The sequence below is a fragment of the Danio rerio genome, chromosome 10, assembly GCF_052040795.2.
Source record: "Danio rerio strain M-AB ecotype USA chromosome 10, GRCz13ab, whole genome shotgun sequence".
Classification (NCBI taxonomy): domain Eukaryota; kingdom Metazoa; phylum Chordata; class Actinopteri; order Cypriniformes; family Danionidae; genus Danio; species Danio rerio.
Genome location: NC_141030.1, coordinates 35,685,561 through 35,705,008, shown reverse-complemented (window position 1 = coordinate 35,705,008; position 19,448 = coordinate 35,685,561). Strand labels below are relative to the sequence as shown.

Sequence of the window (19,448 nt, the reverse complement as noted above, 5' to 3'; positions counted from 1 at the left end):
GTTCATAAGACTGTCATTAAACCTTTATAATCATGACATTACACATGTGGTGAATGTGAATGGATGCTTGTAACAACTGTTATTGTTAATACTTACATTTACACTGCAGATCTTGATGGTCAATTCCGATTTTCTGGCTGTATCCGATTATTTTGATGACCAGCTTACATCATCTTTTAAAAGTGACTAGTATCCGATTGTCTGCATTTACACAGCAACGGCAAAAGCACAATGAAACGGTAAAAAGAGCGGGCGCTGGCCAACAGCTGACAATAAAAGATTGCTCTTTTCTTCATTCCTGCATTTAATGTGTTTGCAGGGTGTGCTTTTTTATTATTATTTTTGACAGGTTGTTTTAGTATAGTTGATGACAGAAAAGTTCTCATTTTGCCATCTTGTTTTAAACTAGGTCTTTTTAAAATCTTAATCGTAATGTCCATGGCGTGATTTATGCACATAATGTATGCAACAGTTTTATATTAGTTTACATTGGTTATGTGGCGGATGTTGATCTCTCTCTCTCTCTTTTAGCTTTTTTAGTCCTCATGTATAGAATTTAAGGTTTGGGACTGTGCTGAAGTCTGTTCTGAAATGAAAGTGTCAGGCTTGACCTCATTTGCTACAGTTTTTAATGATGCGCGACTCACGCTGACAGGTTAAAATCCGATCTTACACTGCAAACACGAGGGCACAGATCCGAATCACATCGGATACATCTACACATATGAACAAGGCTTGAATCTGATTTGAGTAAATCGAAACTGATGTGATTTTTTTCCTGCTTACACTTACATAGGCCATAACCGGTCTGTGCCACATGGGTGAAAAAAAATCTGAATTCAGTCACTTGCACCATACAGTGTAAATTCAGTAATTTGCTCAGTTATTACATTTTAAATGTAAATTTGACATTGTTTATCATGACAACGTGACATTACCAAAACAAGAAAATTTGTTATAAATCTGTCATAAACATAAATGTTGTTAAGTCATTATAAATGTCATAAGTTTTCTGATAGCAAAATTAAACAATTTTGACCTCAACGACAGTGGTAAGTTGAATTTATCAATAAAATGTCATTAAATATTAATTATACTGTTAAAAATTATTTGGCAGAGTAATGACACATTTAATGACACGTTTTAATGGCAAATACACTGAAAACGTGATCAGAAAAATATTTATGACACATTTATAATCCCTCATGACAACCATGTTTATGTTTAAGACTTATGACAAGTTATGTTGTCTTCGTAATGTCGAGTTGTCATGATAAAGACATACAAACAAACAACGTCATATTTGCAGTTGTCATAAGCAAGCATACAATTTCATTCACATTCACGACGTGTCAGTCATGATTCTAAAGGTTTCACGACAGTCTAGACACCCCTTCAAGTAAGAGTTACCAAAGTGTTTTACATTTATTAATATTTATTATATAGTAATATTATTTTACTGAAATGGTACTATGTTGTGATTTATATCGTTATCAGGACATGAGATGACTTATTTTCTTATATTACATTTTTGTCATATCGCTCAGCCTTGCTGAATGTGCATCTTTATTGACTGGTTTTCCCTGAGGATGCCAGGTAAATTTGTACTGCAAATGTTTGAACAAGATTTTCCCCCCACTCATATATCCTCTGTATAAATTACCATACAACTGAAGTTTTTTGGGCTAACTCTGGTGTCCTGTGAGAAATCAAGTGCTGCCCAGAGAGTACAATTATGGTACATTATTTTTCACATCGCTTCTCCTCATTTACTTTGACCTTTGGTGAATGCCGTAACTAAAGATTAAATTTCTAGTTTCACAGGCTGGTGTGCCACTTTATGATGAATTTAGACCGTTTGGATGACTTCAGCTTGCCATCTATTTAAAATAACAGTAGGTGGTTCAAGTGCTGATAAAGCGAGCACTTGATGATGTCTCTGGGGGCCCCGTATATGTTTATATATATATTTTATATTACATATATTTCTTATTATATTTTCCCAACAAAGAGTTGGACTTAAACTGCACAGAGTTTGACACCCTTGTTTTAGTATTTTATTTTATTATGAGTTTAGTTTATTGTAATGCATATAAATGGCTCTAAAGAGCTGTTATTCCAACTCTAAAAACTGAAAAAAAGGGTTATTGTTCAAAAATTAATCAGTGGTTAACAATGTTGCTATGCTAACTGTTACGATCACCAGCAATCTAGCAGTTGCGGATCGCTGGAGTGTGTAAATGAACTACAACTCCCAGCATGCAACTTGCACACTCGGATTTCTAATTCTCACTGATCACACACAAGGCCAGAAGATCATTATGGACTGATTTCAAGGACTAAAAACTCAGCACACATCATTGCTGAGTCTTGATAAACTGGTTAGTAAGTACTGCACAGTTTTTGCTTGTGAATTTTTTATTTTCAGTAATTTAACAGAATATCTCTGGAAGCCCTGCTACCAGTCTTTTGACCGTTTTTTTTACAGATTTTTTTTATTTTTTATGGTGTGGCTCAAAAACCATAACATGGTTCGAACTGCACAATATATCGTCTCAGCATCGATATCGCAATGTAAGCAGCCGCAATAGTCACATCGCATAGATATGCAATGTTGAGTTTATATTTAAGCAAGAGTCACAATTCAGAACAAACACTAGATTTGTGGATTTATTCCAGAGTTTATCCATAACAGAGTGACATTGTATCATTTGCATGTTTTTAAGGCCTGAGAGTGATTTGAGTATTCAGGCACAAGACATGTTACCAATTGGACGTTTATTAAAGAATAATTGTATTGAATTATTTATACATCAAAATCTTCGCAATGTAATTTTTAACATTTACAAAACCTAATCCAGTAACTAAGCTACCTTAATATCTATTAATAAGGAACAAATTAGGAGTTTATTAAAGCAAAAGTCATAGTTAATGGTTGGCCAATCGCGGGAAGTGAGCCTTAAAGAGCCCATATTATACATGAAATAGGGTCATATCCTGGTTGTAAGGGTCTCCAACAACAGTCTAATATGCATGCAAGGTCAAAAAACACTTTCATGGTCTTATAATCTGCATTTATTTTTAGCTAATTATCCCAGCGACTCCTGTATGAATCGTCCAGTGATTCATTTGTTCCCAAACCCCTCCTTAGCGCGGAGCTAATCTGCGCTGATTGGACCGATGACAGTCTGTCGCGATTGGTCGACTGCCTTCAGTCAGAGAGGGAAATGGCCAATAGCTAATCAGCAATTTAAAAAGTAATCACAGTTCATACACGCTCGATAGTGTAGGCGTGGATTTTAGCTGCCACACTATGGCGAGTGGATAGTGCCACGGATAACCGAACGAAGGAGACAGTCGTGTACTCGCCATACCACACACACACAAAAACACACACACACCTCCGGATGACAACGCTCCCGCTTCCGCCCGCACCCGCCAGGTTTTAGCCTGAGAACCCACTCCGTTTTCTGCCCGCCGCGCCTGATCCCGCTAGAGCGGAGAACACAACCAAAAATCACCCAGTATACAGTCCAGACAGCCAAGCTGTCTGTATACACACAGCACAAAGCACACAAAGCTCGTTCTTTCGTTCGCTCTCTCTCTCTCTCTCTCTCTCTCTCTCTCGCTCTCTCTCATACGCGCGCGTGCGCACTAACACACACACAAGCACCACGCAGACTCTCTCTTTCTAATTCGCATAGCAATATCCGTGATATTGCTAGACAGCTCGCTCCCGTCCCAAATTAAACCCGTTACCGACCGCTCCTGCGATTTATTCGGAAATTTATTCCCGCGGCTGTCCCCGCGCCAGATTTCTGCGGCGCGGGAATAAATTTCCGAATAAATCGCGGGAGCGGAACTCTAGCACGGAGCTCCATAAACAAACAGCACGCGTCGCGTTTTTAACGTGACTTTGCACGCGATAAGATAATATATCCAGTTAACCTGATACAGTACACGCGGTTACAAGTAACAAATCACAACTAAATACATTTGCAAGCTAGAGTAAACGAGGCAACAACTTTAACCGCACGTACTTACACTTGAGAAATGGAAGAAACCCATCCTGACGTCCATCAGTTACTCTTTACTGATCCTTCCTTTAACAAACTCAGATGAAGTATTCTTTGTAGCATGTAGCTTCCAGAAGTTTCCAACTGCTTGGTTATAATGCTGATGTTTCATCTTTGGGTAGAGACTCAATATAATGTCCATCTGCAGTGTGACTTCAATCGACCGGCATGTTTGTGTGCGTGTGTTTGTGGGTGTGCGTGTGTTTGTGGGTGTGCGTGTGTGTCTGGGTTTCTGCGTCAGAGGGCGGGGCCTCAGGTTTGAAATCTCCCGGGTTTGCGCGTGCACGTGAATAACTTGGTTTCGTTCGTACGTCATGGCGAAACACCTAATGAGTCGGTATCAAGGCGACTCGTTTGAAGCACTATGAGTCGACTCTTTTATAGATGAATCAACCGTTTTAAACACTGTATTCTTACAGATTTAAGCCTTAGCTGGATACTTCACTTCACTTAGAGCTGTGTTACACACTACATGGAGGGGAATTTTCAAAAACCCATAATATGGGCTCTTTAAGATAAAGTGTGACTATAACTTCTTTCCAAGTAGTGCTATTCAATTATTTGATAAAATTGAATAGATGCATTATATAAAAAATAAAATATTGCAGTGTCAGACTTTTCTAATACTGTGCAGCCCTAATTCAAACAATGAGATTTGAGATCTGTTACACCACTACCTCTGAATAATGTTTCTGTACATAAAATGCATTGTTTTTTGGACTCCACTGACTATCTGTGAATGGACAAATTCAAAATATCTTCTTCATAGACGTTCTGGGATGACATGAGGGAAAGGGAATCACTTTTCACAATATCCCCTTATCGATTATAAAATTAGTGATGTCCTATGTTAACATTCATTCATTCATTCATTTTCCTTCAGCTTAGTCCCTTTATTAATCAGGGTTCACCACAGTGGAATGAACCACCAACTTATCCAGCACATGTTTCACACAGCGGATGCCCTTCCAGCTACAATCCAGTACTGGGAAACATCCATACACACTCTATCACACACAAACACTATGGACAAATTAGTTTATTCAATTCACCTACAGCACATGTGTTTGGACTGTGGGGGAAACCGGAACACTCAGAGGAAACCCACACCAACAAGGAGAACATGCAAACTCCACACAGAAATGCCAACTGACCCAGCCGAGACTCGAACCAGCAACCTTCTAGCTGTGAGGCGACAGTGCTAACCACTGAGCCACCATGTCCCCCTCCTATGTTAACAATTGTAACTCAATTGTCACTTGAAAAAAAAAGGAATGCCATCTAACCAGCACTAAAGACATGAAAGGCAACTGTTGTTTGCTTTTCACTATTTGTTTGGTAACCAAACAAACTCAAACCGATTTTCACCAGGATGCAAGTTTGATGTCTTTGCCCAAATCAGCAAGAGGTCACAGGCTCTTCTCTTCACAGGATGACACGAATCGTAACAACACATTATCAAAACAAGCAAACCCAATTTCACTAAGAGGATACAGTTGTCGTCATGTGTTCCCGATCAGGAGACACTATAAGAACTCACGTCTGAGGAGGATGCATGTGTTCACAAAGCTGTGGCGTTTCATCTGAGGATCCATTTTAAAACATTCATCCATCTTTCTGACAACTCCTTGAAGTTTCCAACCAATAAATGCACCACATTACAGCAGCCAACCAATGGCAACAGAAACTTAAAGGGATAATTCCAACCAAGAATACAAACAATTCACTCACCCTTTTTTTATTGCAAACCTGTTTGAGATTTTTTCTTCTGCTGAATACAATTGAAGTTATTTTGAAGAAAGTTTAAAACCAGTCACCATTCACTTCCACATTATTGTTTTTTCCTACTATAAGTCAATGGTTACAGGTTTTTTCTTCGAAATATCTTCTTTCGTGTTCAACAGAAGAAAGAAAATCATAAAGGTTTGGAACCACTTCAGGAATACGTAAATACTGAGTGAATTTTCTTTTGGGGTGTGAACTAACCCTTTAAAAGAAAGTGGGTTGGCCCATTTAAGGTTATTTTACCAAATATAATATTGCACTGTTTTATTTTCTTATTAGTTATTTTATATTTTATTACATTATGTTAAGTTATTATTAAATAACATCAAACTCAAAAATAAGTTTACAGATGGATTTTTTTTCTTTTGGATTAAAGGTAATAATGTGATTAATGTTCAGTTTCTTCCACAAACCAATCATTTCGTTTTATAAGACCTCAGTGTATCCTCATGAGCGACAGGTATTTTGTTTTGCTTGTATAATTTTATTTTAACACTCAAAATGTCAGTAAGCATTACCTCACATTTCAAATCACCAAAGATCACAGTTTCAGCTAAGAATCTTCGTTAATGCTCTTTTAAAGAGAAACATATCCCCTACATATTTAATGGCCTGAGAGGGAGTACATTAACTGCAAAATTATTTCGTTTTGCGATAAAATATATCAATAGACCTATCAGAGATGCCTATCCATTCTAACGAATATATAAGTTAGAACAAAGAAGACTATATAGTGTTATTTTATATTTTACATTTAATTGTTCGATTTCTGTACCTGAATGCCGCTTGACTCTCGAGACAACCATGAAGCACTGTTTATTTGACTTTGACTTTGACACTGTTTATTCTTTGGTCTATTGTAATTATTTTTGCTTGCATGTTGTTTATTTTTATACATGTTTCACACCCTTACAAAATCTGAAATAATCTAAATTAAACGATTAATTTCTAAATAAAGCTTTTAAAGCTATCTGGTGAAATTTTTATTCATATCATAATATATATCGCTATATAACTACGGCAAAGTCAGATTTTTCCAATGTCGTGCAGCTCTACCTAAAATCATCACAATTTCAACTAAAAGCTTCTTTAATACTCTACCGAAAAGAAAAACATCACCTACATCCTGATTTGGAGGAAATTTACTTCAAAAGGGAGAAAATAAACAGCAGAATTATTTCATTTTGTGGTCAAATATACCAATAGACCAATCACAGATGCCCATTCTTTTCTAAATAATCCATAAAACTTTTGTTTTCACCTATCAATCCATTCATCCCAATACATTTCTCAAACCATCACAATGTCAGCTGAAAACCTTCTGTAATGCTCTACTTGAAGAGAAAAATATCAGCTACATCTTGGATGACCATAGAGCTAGTGAATTACCAGCAGAATTACTTTATTTTTGGGTTAAATATACAATAGACCAATCACAGATGCCCATTCCTTTCTAACTAATCAATCAAACATTTGCTTTTACCTATCAATCAATTCATACCACAGTTTCTCCAGGTACTTATAGTTAGGTCCCGTGCTTCACCTGTTTGTTTTGTTTGTTTGATTTTTGTGATTTGCAGAGCCTGGTTAGTAGTTTGTGGGTGGGTCATTTCACCTGAGAGCCATTATCTGCCCAACATTTCACGAGCAAGGGAGCCCAATTAGCTGGACCTTCCTGCCTGTTGTTTTTATTATTTTGTTTTAGTTTGAGTCAAGAGCTCAGTTCATTCATATGCTATTCACCACTGACTTCCACTAATACTGACTTTGCTTTGGATATCATTTGTCAATTATGTTATTTGTTAATAAATCATTTCTCTTTACAATTTACCCGGTCAGCCTTGTCTCTTATGTTACAATTTTGAGCTGGTTGTAACATATGGGGGCTCGTCCGGGATCTAAAGCTGGCACCTCTCACACCCGAAGCAAGAATCATACCCCTAAATCATATTGTCCTACTGAAGAACTGAACTTCCAAAAACCTGAGTTTAAACCAGAACTCAAGATCATTCCTGATTCTGTGTGTCATTACCGTTTTAGGTAGGGGCATTGGAAAAAGGGTCTGTCCACAAACAGGGCCGGAGCAAGCTGAAGTGCTACTCTAGGCAAAGGACGGTCATGTCGCCCTCAACCATAAACGGGGGTGGAAGGGGGGGCGCTCTCTCTATTCTGCCGCACTAGACGTGGATACAACTTAGGGCGTGGGTGGTGCGGGTAGTGTCGAAGAATCCGCTTTCTCTATTTTGCCAACCTAGACACGGATATAACTGAGGGCGCGGGTGGCGAGGGTAGTTTCGGGGATGCCGCTCTCTATTCTGCAGCCCTAGACACGGATATAACTGAGGGCGCGGGTGTCGAGGGTAGTTTCGGGGATGCCGCTCTCTATTCTGCAGCCCTAGACATGGATATAACTGAGGGCGCTGGTGGCGAGGGTAGTTTCGGGGACGCCGCCCTCTCTATTCTGCCACCCTAGGCAGCCGCCTAGGTAGCCTCTATGGACGCGCCGGTCCTGTCCACAAAAAATAAATAAAACAACCAAGCCCAGCACAGGACCTAACACTGATCCATTGAATATCATTGTAATTGAACTCACCTCCAACAAACTGTATCCCTCCTGCCACTCGTCCTATGGTGCGAGAGATTAGATCCGTAACACAGCATCCCATTATTGCTGTGAGAGCAACCAGGAGCAGCAGTCCACATCCAATCCCTGTCACCACCGTGCAGATTCTCCACTCCAGACTTGGGATGCCCTGAAAGGAGGCGTAGCGCCCACATTGCTCCAACATAACAGTCCCACCACGGGCCTCATCCCTTATGGGGTATGAACAGCGGCGAAAAGTCCCAAATGACACTGGCTTACCCATCTGTGACCCAAGCAGCCAATATGGCATGAAGAAGCCAACACAAGATGTAGCAGCACAAAGAAACGACAACAGGGCCCAAATCACACCTGCACATGTAAGGCTGGATGCCATCCTGCTCGGTTCAAACTCTAAGGCTTTCGTTTAGATGCAAAAGACACCGATTTCTGGTTGAGTGCACAGACAGAGCTCTTAAGCCCACCGGCCCAGATCCTCCCGACGTCTTCCTGCTTGGTTACACCTGAGGAAATAACAAGAAGTGTAGAAGCCTCAGTAAAACACTGGGACATCTGTTTCCAGCCATAAATCTGAGGTGACAAGCTCTAAAATGTTACTGAAATGTGTTCACTTTCTCATGCAAATTTCTATCTGGAGAAACTACAGATCACACTGGATGAAAAAAATGTGTATGGTTCTTACTTGTTAAATTACCCATGGTTTAACTAGAAATGAAACTGTAGTTAAAAGCACAGTAACATCTAATTAAACATGGTTTTGCGTCACATTCTCATATAGTTTAACCTGTAATAACTGTGGTTATACAAATGGTAATCACTCTGCCAAAAAACTTTGTTACTATCATTTTACTATAATAAAAACATGATTCATTTTAGTATGAGTCATAAACTGATCTGTGATTCTGATGTCAAAAACATTTTAGAAAGATAAATTTTCCATAGAAAAACACCACCAAACAAATTTAAAACACTTGCACTAGAGTACAAAACGTTATTAAACCAATATCAACATACCAGCCTAATCTCACGAGAAAACGTAAGTATTTTACGTTTTGCCAGTTTAGTGGAGTTCAGTCGTACGAAACGAAGACTGGAAATACACAATTCTGAAATTTACGCTAGCCAGTAATTTACACATATTAAATTGTAACATTTATATTAATGTAAACATTTTATTCTAATATTTCAGGATGTTGGCATACTGTAGCTTGATGCGACTTGCTATCTAACTAATTGTAAAACAGCATTTTGCTCATTTTTTCTTTGTACTCATTTGATTTAAAAATTAGTTTTAAAATGTGTTTAAAATGTCAAAACTTAAGATCATTCAGAAAGACTTGTTTTTTCAATGGTTAAAAAGCAGAGGTAAAAGCAGATTAATTATTTAGTTTTATTTGTATGATTTTATTTTGACACTCAACGTGTCAGTAGCATTAACTTGCATTACAAATCACCAAAGATCACAGTTTCAGCTAAAAATCTTCTTTAATGCTTTATTGAAGAGACAAATATTACCTACATCTTGGATGGCCAGAGAAAGAGTAAATTAACAGCAAAATATACCAATAGACCAATCACAGATGCCCATTCCATTCCAACTAATCTATCAAACATACTGTCATTAAAAGTACATTATCCACAATTCAACCATTCTTTTGCTTCACTACCCATAGTTTAACCTGTAATGACTGTGGTTATAAAAATGGTAATCAATCTGCCAAAAAACAGTCACTATCATTTTACTGTGTTAAAAGCATAGTTTATTTTAGTAAGGGTTAATAAGTGATTTATCATTCTTAAGTCAAAAATCCTTTTAGAAAGATATGTTTACTATAAAAACACTACCGAACAGATGTAAAACACATGCATTGGAGTACACATGTTATTTAACCAACATCAACATACATTCAAGAAAATATTAATGGAAATACACAATTCTGGAATTTAAAATATTACCTGTCAGTAATTTTCACATGTAAACATGTAAACATTTTATTTTAATAATTCAGGATGTTCAAATACTGTAGGATAATCTGACTTGCTATCTAACTAATTGTAAAACAGCATTTAGCTAATTGTATAAATTAAAATTATACACGCGTTTGTTTTAAAATCTGTTTAAAATGTCACATCTTGACCATTTAGAAAGACTTCGTTTAAAAAACTGAGGTAAAAGCAGATTAAATATAAACTTTCCCACATGAAATGAAATGCATTTTAACCTTAAATCTTCGTAAAAAGAAAAGTTAGCGTACACATTAAACGCCATCTATCCACAGCCATATGCAATGTAAACAAATGAAAACACGTATGGCGAACTGTCAAACGGAACGCAGAGTCCAAAAGTGAGTCAGAAACTGATTTAAGCCTGCGATAGAGATCTTACATGTCTGTGTCGTTCGCTGTATCCGACTCCACTTGCTTCCAAATCTCAAAAGCGCAGAAAAGACGACACAATGCAGCGTGGATTGTCCGTTCTCTCCTAGCAGCTCTCTAAAGTCTTCAACTCTGCCGTCCAGAGTCCACTCACTGGCCGAGCACATGCACGCCTCTGCCCGTGACTATACCGAGTGTGTTACTACTGAGCGGGGAGCGCAAAAAGGGGCATCAATCTCCAGATCCTCCGCCCAGGGGCTGGACTGACGACCGGCTGCTTTTCCCAAGACGACTCGAGACTCCGCCTGGCCGCCGCTCGCTCTTTCAAAGTGCCCCGTCAAAGTCAAAGTCATTTATTGTCATTTTTTTGTTCTCCGTGGATATGCAGAAATGAAACAAAAACCCGCCTCTCATGCAGCCGTGGTAAATAATTGCAAATACATTTTTTGAGAGGATAAGTAAAGTACACTGTTAGACTTTGCTGCAATTTAAGTGATCTGCTGCAAAAATGCTCAGTAATAAAATACCACACTGTACATTCTTTACAGTTCACTACTGTAATAGCACTGCATTGGAAGTACTTTTAAAGCAACTTATATGGCATTTGGGGTATACTTTTCTCAAAGTAATCAAGTAGCCTACAGCTACTAGCTGAAAAAAAAAAAAACGAGACACTAATTAACGAAAAACAAAAATTAACATGCATCACAAAATGTATTTCAAATAGAATAATGAATGAAAATTATCTTTGTAAACCAATTAACATGCATCACAAAATGTATTTCAAATAGAATAATGAATGAAAATGATTTTTGTAAACCATTTAAAATGGAAACGATAACAATGAATAATAATAAAGATCTTGTGAAGTCAGTAAAGTTATCACAAAAATACAATAAAATGTCTAACAGTTTAGATAAATTCTGAAATACAGCATATAGCCTAAATCATTCATTAATTTTATTTTCGGCTTAGTCTTTTTATTAATCTGGTGTCGCCACAGCCGAATGAACCGCCAACTTCAATTCAGCATATGTTTTACGCAGAAAATGCCCTTCCGGCTGCAACCAATTACTGGGAAAGGTTTTACAGAGGAACCGTAAAAAATGCAGGGTTCCACAAATTTCACAAAATTGGGTTGCCCCGACACAAAATGATTTACTTAACAAGATTAAGTGAATTAAACATAAAATAACTAAGTTGTCCTAGAAAAATCTCAAAAATTGTGTTGTTCAGTTCATTTCAAATAGTAGTTTGAACAAGCATCAAAAAGTGTGCTCAAATATATTGGATTTACTATGGTATACTGTATGGCCATATATCCAGTATATTAATTTTTAAACATAAAATAACAATATATAGTTTACATAAATAATTGGCATTAAAGGGACTAGATTTCAAATATATTTGTTACTAGTAATAACAAATTCACCCCAAAATGAAAGTTTCCTCTCATATTATTCACACTCGAGTGGTTGTAAACGTTTTATGAATTTCCTTCTACTGTTGGACACTAAAAAAAATATATTCTGAGGAATCAGGTAGGCTATGTTATTAGAATTTACAGTTTTTAATCTTTGTTATATAAATATTTAATAATCAATCAGTGCAAATGTTTAGCAGTTCGACTGTCACCAAAATGATCTGTAAATAAATAGGTTTCTACATACTTTTTGCATCATTATGAAGATTGTTCCACTAAATCATTAGAATTAAATGATTAAAATACACTTTAAAAATTGATGTTTGCAAAATTGTTGCAAACAATTTAAATGTGTTGAATTTAAACAAACAAATTAAATTTAGGAACGTTCAACTTAATTTGTTTGTTTAAATTTAGCCCAAAAAATTGTTTACAACCACTTAACTATAAAAAACAATTAATAAATACAAGGAATCATTTTTGAATTTTTTTTTCAGTGTACTTCAAAACACTGGAGCATTAACATCACTATAAATTGATGAAATACAATACAAATTTATAGTGACATATGTATACACATATATATGGCAACCACAGCTGCTGTGTTTTTTTTTTCTGCAACAGCAGTGTTATATGTTAGGAACCAAAATACTATGAATGTTGGATAAAGTGACTTAAATATTGAATAAAATTACTTAAAATTTGGATAAAGTCACCTAAATGTCAGATGAAGTCAACTAAATGTTAGGTAAAATCACTCAAATTTTAGCTAAACTCCCTTAAATGTTAGATAAAATGACTTAAATGTTGGATAAAGTCAATTAAATGTTGGATAAAGTCAATTAAATGATGGTTAAAGTCACCTAAATGTTTGTTAAAATTTGTTAAATGTTGAACAAAGTAACTTAAATGATAGATATTCAGTCACCTACTGTAAATGTTAAACAAAGTCACTTGAAAGTTGGTTAAAACTACTTAAATGTTGGATAAAGTTACCTAAAAGTTGGATAAAGCCATGTAAATGATGGATAAATTCACCTAAATGTTGGATAAACTCACCTAAATAATGGATAAAGTCACTTAAAAGTTGAATAAAAACACATAAATGTTGCATACAGCGCCTTAAATGATGGATAAAATTACTTAAATGTTGGATAAAGTCACTTAAATGTTGGATAATGTGACATAAATGTAGGATAAAATGACTTAAATGTTGCATAAATACATGTAATTGATGGATAAAGTCACCTAAATGTTGGATAAAATCACTTAAATGTTAGATAAAGTCTGTTAAATGTTGGATGAAATCCCCTAAATGTTGGATAAAGTGACTTAAATGTTGGATAAAATCACTTAAACATCACTTAATTTTTATTGGTAAGATTCTGATAAGATGTTTTTTTTCTGCAACAGCAGTGTTATATGTTGGGAACCAAAATACTATCAGGAATGTTAATAGAGAAATTCTATGTGTAATCGATAGCATTGGAGCTCAAAAATGAAAAGTTGACACTTTTCTTTCACCTTTATGATGTATCAACGTATTTGAAAGCTTTTTTAGGTAGCCATCAGACTTCCTAGGCACCTGAGAAAATAAAACTGTTTAATAAACAGAAACATTTATGCAAACTGCTGGGTTTTAAAGCTGTACACATCAATCACATGTACACAGTCTGTCACATTTTCTAAACGGCACATAAAAACTGATGTTGCATATCAAAACGAGTCTGAGGGCAGCAACGACCTTCAGGATGGGACAGAGGAGAGGGTACACTGTCAGCACCTCTTCTTAATCCATTATTATAATTTCCATCCTGCAGTGTTATTTCTCATCAGCAGAGACTCTCTAGTGGCACTGGCTAATGTGACTGTAATGATGTTTTAGTATTCAATATCTTCACTGCTGTTTCATGCATTTTATTATAAACCAAAAGCAACATCAGAGATTCACTGCATGTTAAAGCGCTTCTGACCCTGATGAGAAATGCAAATTGGGGGAGCCCATCTCTTCTTCTTAGTCTTAAGTGATGCAGGAAGCAGCCATGCAGAAATCATGGAAAGAGTCTCTTCACTTGAGTTATCCACACTTAAACACTATCTTATTATTAGGTGTTAATGCTGGGATATAGTTTAGTCATTAAACAGGGTTTGAAAAGCTTATAATTACATTATTGCATCAATTACTATTAAAATTTACCCTAAAACAAAAAACAAAAACAAAAATAATATTTGAACCAGAACTAGCATTTGGGCTGAAATCTCTCATTCGAATGTTAGAGAGTACAATTTGAGCAGTCTAGACAGTCCTCTAATCTCACTGTTTGTTCAATGGGGTTCGTTTGAATTTCTGCATGAAGGGTTTTGGGTAAACAGATCATTTAGCTTCTCAATGGACCATGAGCTTGGAGAAAGTTCTGTAAAGCACTTTTGCAACTTGCAAAATGCTACTCCATTGGTGGTCTAGTTTAGTTGCTATAAGAAAAGTTCAGTCAATTTTATGTAGATAATGTATAATAATTTATGTAGGTTAAATGTTGAATAAAGTCACCTAGTACGTGTTTGATACTTAAAGTCATTTAATTGTTGGATAAGGTTACTTAAATTTTAATTAAAGTTACTTAAATTTAGGATAAAATCACTTAAATGTTAAATAAAGTGACTGAAATGTTGGATAAAGTGACTGAAATGTTGGATAAAGCGACTGAAATGTTAGATAAAGTGACTTGAATGTTGGATAAAGTGACTTAAATATTGGATCAAGTGAAGGAAATATTGGATAAAGTGACTTAAATATTGGATCAAGCGAACTAAATGTTGGATAAAGTGACTTAAATATTTACTTAAGTGACTTAAATGTTAGATAAAGCGATTGAAATGTTGGATAAAGTAACTTAAATGTTGACTAAAGTGACTTCAATGTTAGATAAAGCGAGTGAAATGTTGGACAAAGTGACTTAAATGTTGACTAAAGTGACTTAAATGTTAGATAAAGCGAGTGAAATGTTGGATAGAGCGACTGAAATATTGGATAAAGTGACTTAAATGTTGGATAAAGGCACCTCCCTATTGGATAAAATGACTTACATGTTGGATAGAATCACTTAAATGCTGGATAAAATCACTTAAATGTTGGACAAAGTCGGCTAAATGTTGAATGAAGTATTTTAAATGATAGATAAAGTCATTTAATTGTTGGACAAATCCACTTAAATGATGGATAAACTCACTTACATGCTAGATAAAGTCACTTTACAATTGGATAAAGTCCTCTACATGCTCGATAAAGTTGGATAAAGTCCCCTAAAGGTTGGATTAAGTAACTTAAACGATGGATAAAGTCACCTAAATGTTAGAAAATGCCACTTAAATGTTGGATAAAGTAAACTGATTGATACCGGTTGATAAAGTCACTTAAATGATGGGAAAAGTCATTTAAATTTAGGATAAAATCACTTAAACGTTAAATTAAATTATTATTTGAACCACTGGATATGCTCGCTTTAAATACACTTGCTTCAATTGTTTGCCTACTAAGGCTTAATTGAGATTGGTTGCAGCTGGAAGGGCATCTGCTGCGTAAAACATGTGCTGGATAAGTTGGTGGTTCATTCCGCTCTGGCGAACCCGGATTAATAAAGGGACTAAGCTGAAAAGAAAATGAATGAATGAATGTTGGATGAAGTGACTGAAATGTTGGATAAATGCACCTACATGTTGGATAAAATGACTTACATGTTGGATAGAATCACTTAAATGCGAAATAAATTCACATAAATGTTGATTGAAGTCACTTAAATCTGGGATAATGTGACATAAATGTTGGATAAAATCACATACATGCTGGATAAAGTCAACTAAATGTTGGATAAAATCACTTAAATGTTAGATAATGTCACCTACATGCTAGATAAAGTCACCTAAATGTTGTATAAAGACACCTAAATGTTAAATAAAATCACCTAAATATAGATTAAAGTCACTTAAATGTTGGATAAAATCACTTAAAAAATGTTGGAGAAAGACACCTAAATGTTGGATAAAGACACCTATATTGAATAAAATCACCTAAATGTTGGATAAAGTCACTTAACTGTTGGATAAAGACATCTAAATGTTGGATAAAGACAAATAAATGTTGGATAAAATCACTTAAATGTTAGATAAAGTCACCTACATGCTAGATAAAGTCACCTAAATGTTGTATAAAGACACCTAAATGTTAGATTAAATTACATGTTGGACGAAAGGATGTATATGTTGGACAGAATCCCTTAAATGTTGGATAAAGTCAGCTAAATTTTAAATAAAGTAACTTAAATGTTGGATAAAGTCACATATATGACTGATAAAGCCACCTGAATGCTTAAAGTCCCCAAAATATTGGAGGAAGTCACTTAAATGTTGGATAAAATCCCTTAAATGTTATATTCAATTATTATTTGAACCAGTGGATATACTCGCTTTAAATTCACTTGCTTCAATTGTTTGCCTATTAAGGCTTAATTTGTGTAAAACCTGTGCCTTAAATTTATAAATAACATTTTTTTAAATCCCCTGTTTTAGCTATCAGTAATGCTTTATTGTAGGAAATCTTCATTAAAATGCATTTACCAGCTACTGTACATATAAAGGACTGTAATTTATAAAATTTGTGTCCTCACGGAGTTATAGCTCCATTAGCTCTTATGATTAATTGAGAACCAAATCAATTTGCAGAAGCCATATTGCTTTTCCACCTCACTGATCTGATTTTGACTCAATATTCAGTGAACCCAGTAAACCCAGATGTCTATTAGCAGCACATGAAAGTGTCAGACGTGTGTGTTCAGCTCTCTGGAAATCACCTGTACATCATACAGACATGCAGAACAGTAGTTAATTCAGTGCCATGTTGAAAGCTTGAAATGTTCTTTGAATAGCATATCCTCTATAAGCAAGGTCTTTAAATACTATATATATATATATATATATATATATATATATATATATATATATATATATATATATATATATATATATATATATATATATATATATATATATATATATATATATATCCTCTATATATAACATATCCTCTCTAAGCAAGGTCTTTAAATATATATTATATATTTGTAAATATATATATGTATATATATATATGTATATGTATATATGTATATATATATATATATATATATATATATATATATATATATATATATATATATGTATATATATACATATGTATATGTATATATGTATATGTATATATATGTATATGTATATATATATACATATATATATATATATATATATATATATATATATATATATATATATACTGTATATATATATATATATATATATATATATATATATATATATATACTTTATATATATATATATATATATATATATATATATATATATATATATATATATATGTATATGTATGTATCAAATGGCCTTCACAGTCACCAGATCTTAATCCAATAGAGCACCTTTGTGACAGCCAACAAATTTGCAGCAATTGTGTGATGCTATCCTGTCAATATGAAGCAAAATCTCTGAGGAATATTTCCAGCTTGTTGAATCTACGCCACGAAGGATTAAGCCACTACTGAAGGCCAATTGGGGTCCAACTCGGTACTAGTAAGGTGTACCTAATAAAGTGGCCAGTGAGTGTTAATTGGATTAAAATTACACTTAAAATTTATTATAATTTAAATGTTACATTTACATGAATTTTGTTCAACTAAGTGTATGTTATTAGTGTATGTTCTAAACAAACAAACAAACAAACAAACAAACAAACAAACAAAAAAAAAACTGTTTTCTGACCTAAGGGAACAAAGACACTGATCAAAACCATTATAATTATTCTTCCACGCGGAAGACAGTCATGAGCTGTCAAAACTTCATAAGAATCACGTTAAATAGTCTCGCTTTGTGTGGTGTTGCTTAAACCCGACAAATATGATCCACCGAGACGCCAGAACTGTTACCTGCTAATGATGAAGAATCTCACAAGTGAAGTTAATGAGATCTCACAGTTAGCCACACATTTACCTCATTACTGTGAATATGCAAAGACAGAACAATGTCCCGGTGAGAAATTCATCATTAACTCTGACAACCAAAGTCACTTTAACAGTGAGTGTCATTGTCCTTCCGTCCCTCACTGGACTGAGGGAAGATTAAAAAAAAGTTATGTATGCCACAAAAAGTGTCTAAATGTTGCGTTCGACAGTAATGTGATCATTCAAAGCCCAGCGCAGGCGGTAACATAGAGAAAATAAAAGTATGTTTGGGCACCCTAAATAAAATGTGCCATGAAGCAGATGCTGCATTTTATTTTGTAATCGTCAAAGCGGTTAAAGCCACCTGCTGTGTATACTCTGTACTCTGCAAAAAATATGTTAATTAACAGTTTTCTTATTTTGTGATTCACAGGTGTTAATTTATGGTTGTGAATTTCATTATTAAAGCTTTATCTCTGGTCTGTCGACTATTGATTTAAAACATTTAACTCTAGAGTTAGAGTTCTACAAATTCTTGTCGTCAATCCCAGTTGTAAGAGCAACAAATAATAAGTTGATCATTTTGGAAAAGTGGCAGAAGGTAGATTTTTTTTAGATGAATCATCTGTTAAACTGCATCTCAATCATCACAAATACAGCAGAAAATCTATTGGAACCTGCATGGACCCAAGATTCTCAAAGAAATCAGTCAAATTTGGTGAAGGAAAAGTCATGGTTTGGGCCTACATTCAGTATGGGGCATGCGAGAGATCTGCAGAGTGAATGGCAACATCAACAGCCTGAGGTATCAAGACATTTGTGCTGCCCATTACATTACAAACTACAGGAGAGGGCAAATTCTTCAGCAGGATAGCGCTCCTTCTCATGCTTCAGCCTCCACATCAAAGTTCCTGAAAGCAAAGAAGGTCAAGATGTTCCAGGATTGGCCAGCCCAGTCACCAGAATAAACATTGTTGAGCATGTCTGGGGTAAGATGAAGAAGGAGGCACTGAAGATGAGTCCAAAGAATCCTGATGAACTCTGGGAGTCTTGCAAGAACATTTTCTTTGCCATTCCAGATGACTTTATTAATAAGTTATTTGAGTCATTGCAGAAATGTATGGACGCAGTCCTTCAAGCTCATGGGAGTCATACGCAATATTCATTTTTTATTCTTTCCTCAC

General features: G+C 35.1%; 1 protein-coding gene and 1 long non-coding RNA gene across 3 annotated transcripts in view; both read right to left on the bottom strand.

Moving 5' to 3' along the window:
- The window catches only part of lhfpl6 (LHFPL tetraspan subfamily member 6), a 244,718-nt gene extending 233,675 nt beyond the window's left edge, over positions 1-11,043 (bottom strand). The window contains exons 1-2 of one of the 2 annotated variants that reach the window (XM_087269397.1): positions 10,850-11,043; positions 8,455-8,966 (exon numbers count right to left, since the gene is read on the bottom strand). In XM_087269397.1, coding sequence (XP_087125523.1) covers positions 8,455-8,839 — 385 coding nt within the window. In that variant the 5' untranslated portion in view covers positions 8,840-8,966; positions 10,850-11,043. The remainder of the gene's footprint in view (positions 1-8,454; positions 8,967-10,849) is intronic. The other variant, NM_001008653.2, reaches the window with a different exon arrangement.
- A 2,757-nt stretch (positions 11,044-13,800) lies between these two features.
- On the bottom strand, positions 13,801-16,844 carry LOC141376420 (uncharacterized). The gene is made up of 2 exons (XR_015501309.1): positions 16,475-16,844; positions 13,801-16,200 (listed from the first exon to the last, which is right to left on the bottom strand). It is a non-coding gene; the product is annotated as an uncharacterized LOC141376420 (long non-coding RNA).
- Positions 16,845-19,448: the final 2,604 nt, after the last annotated feature.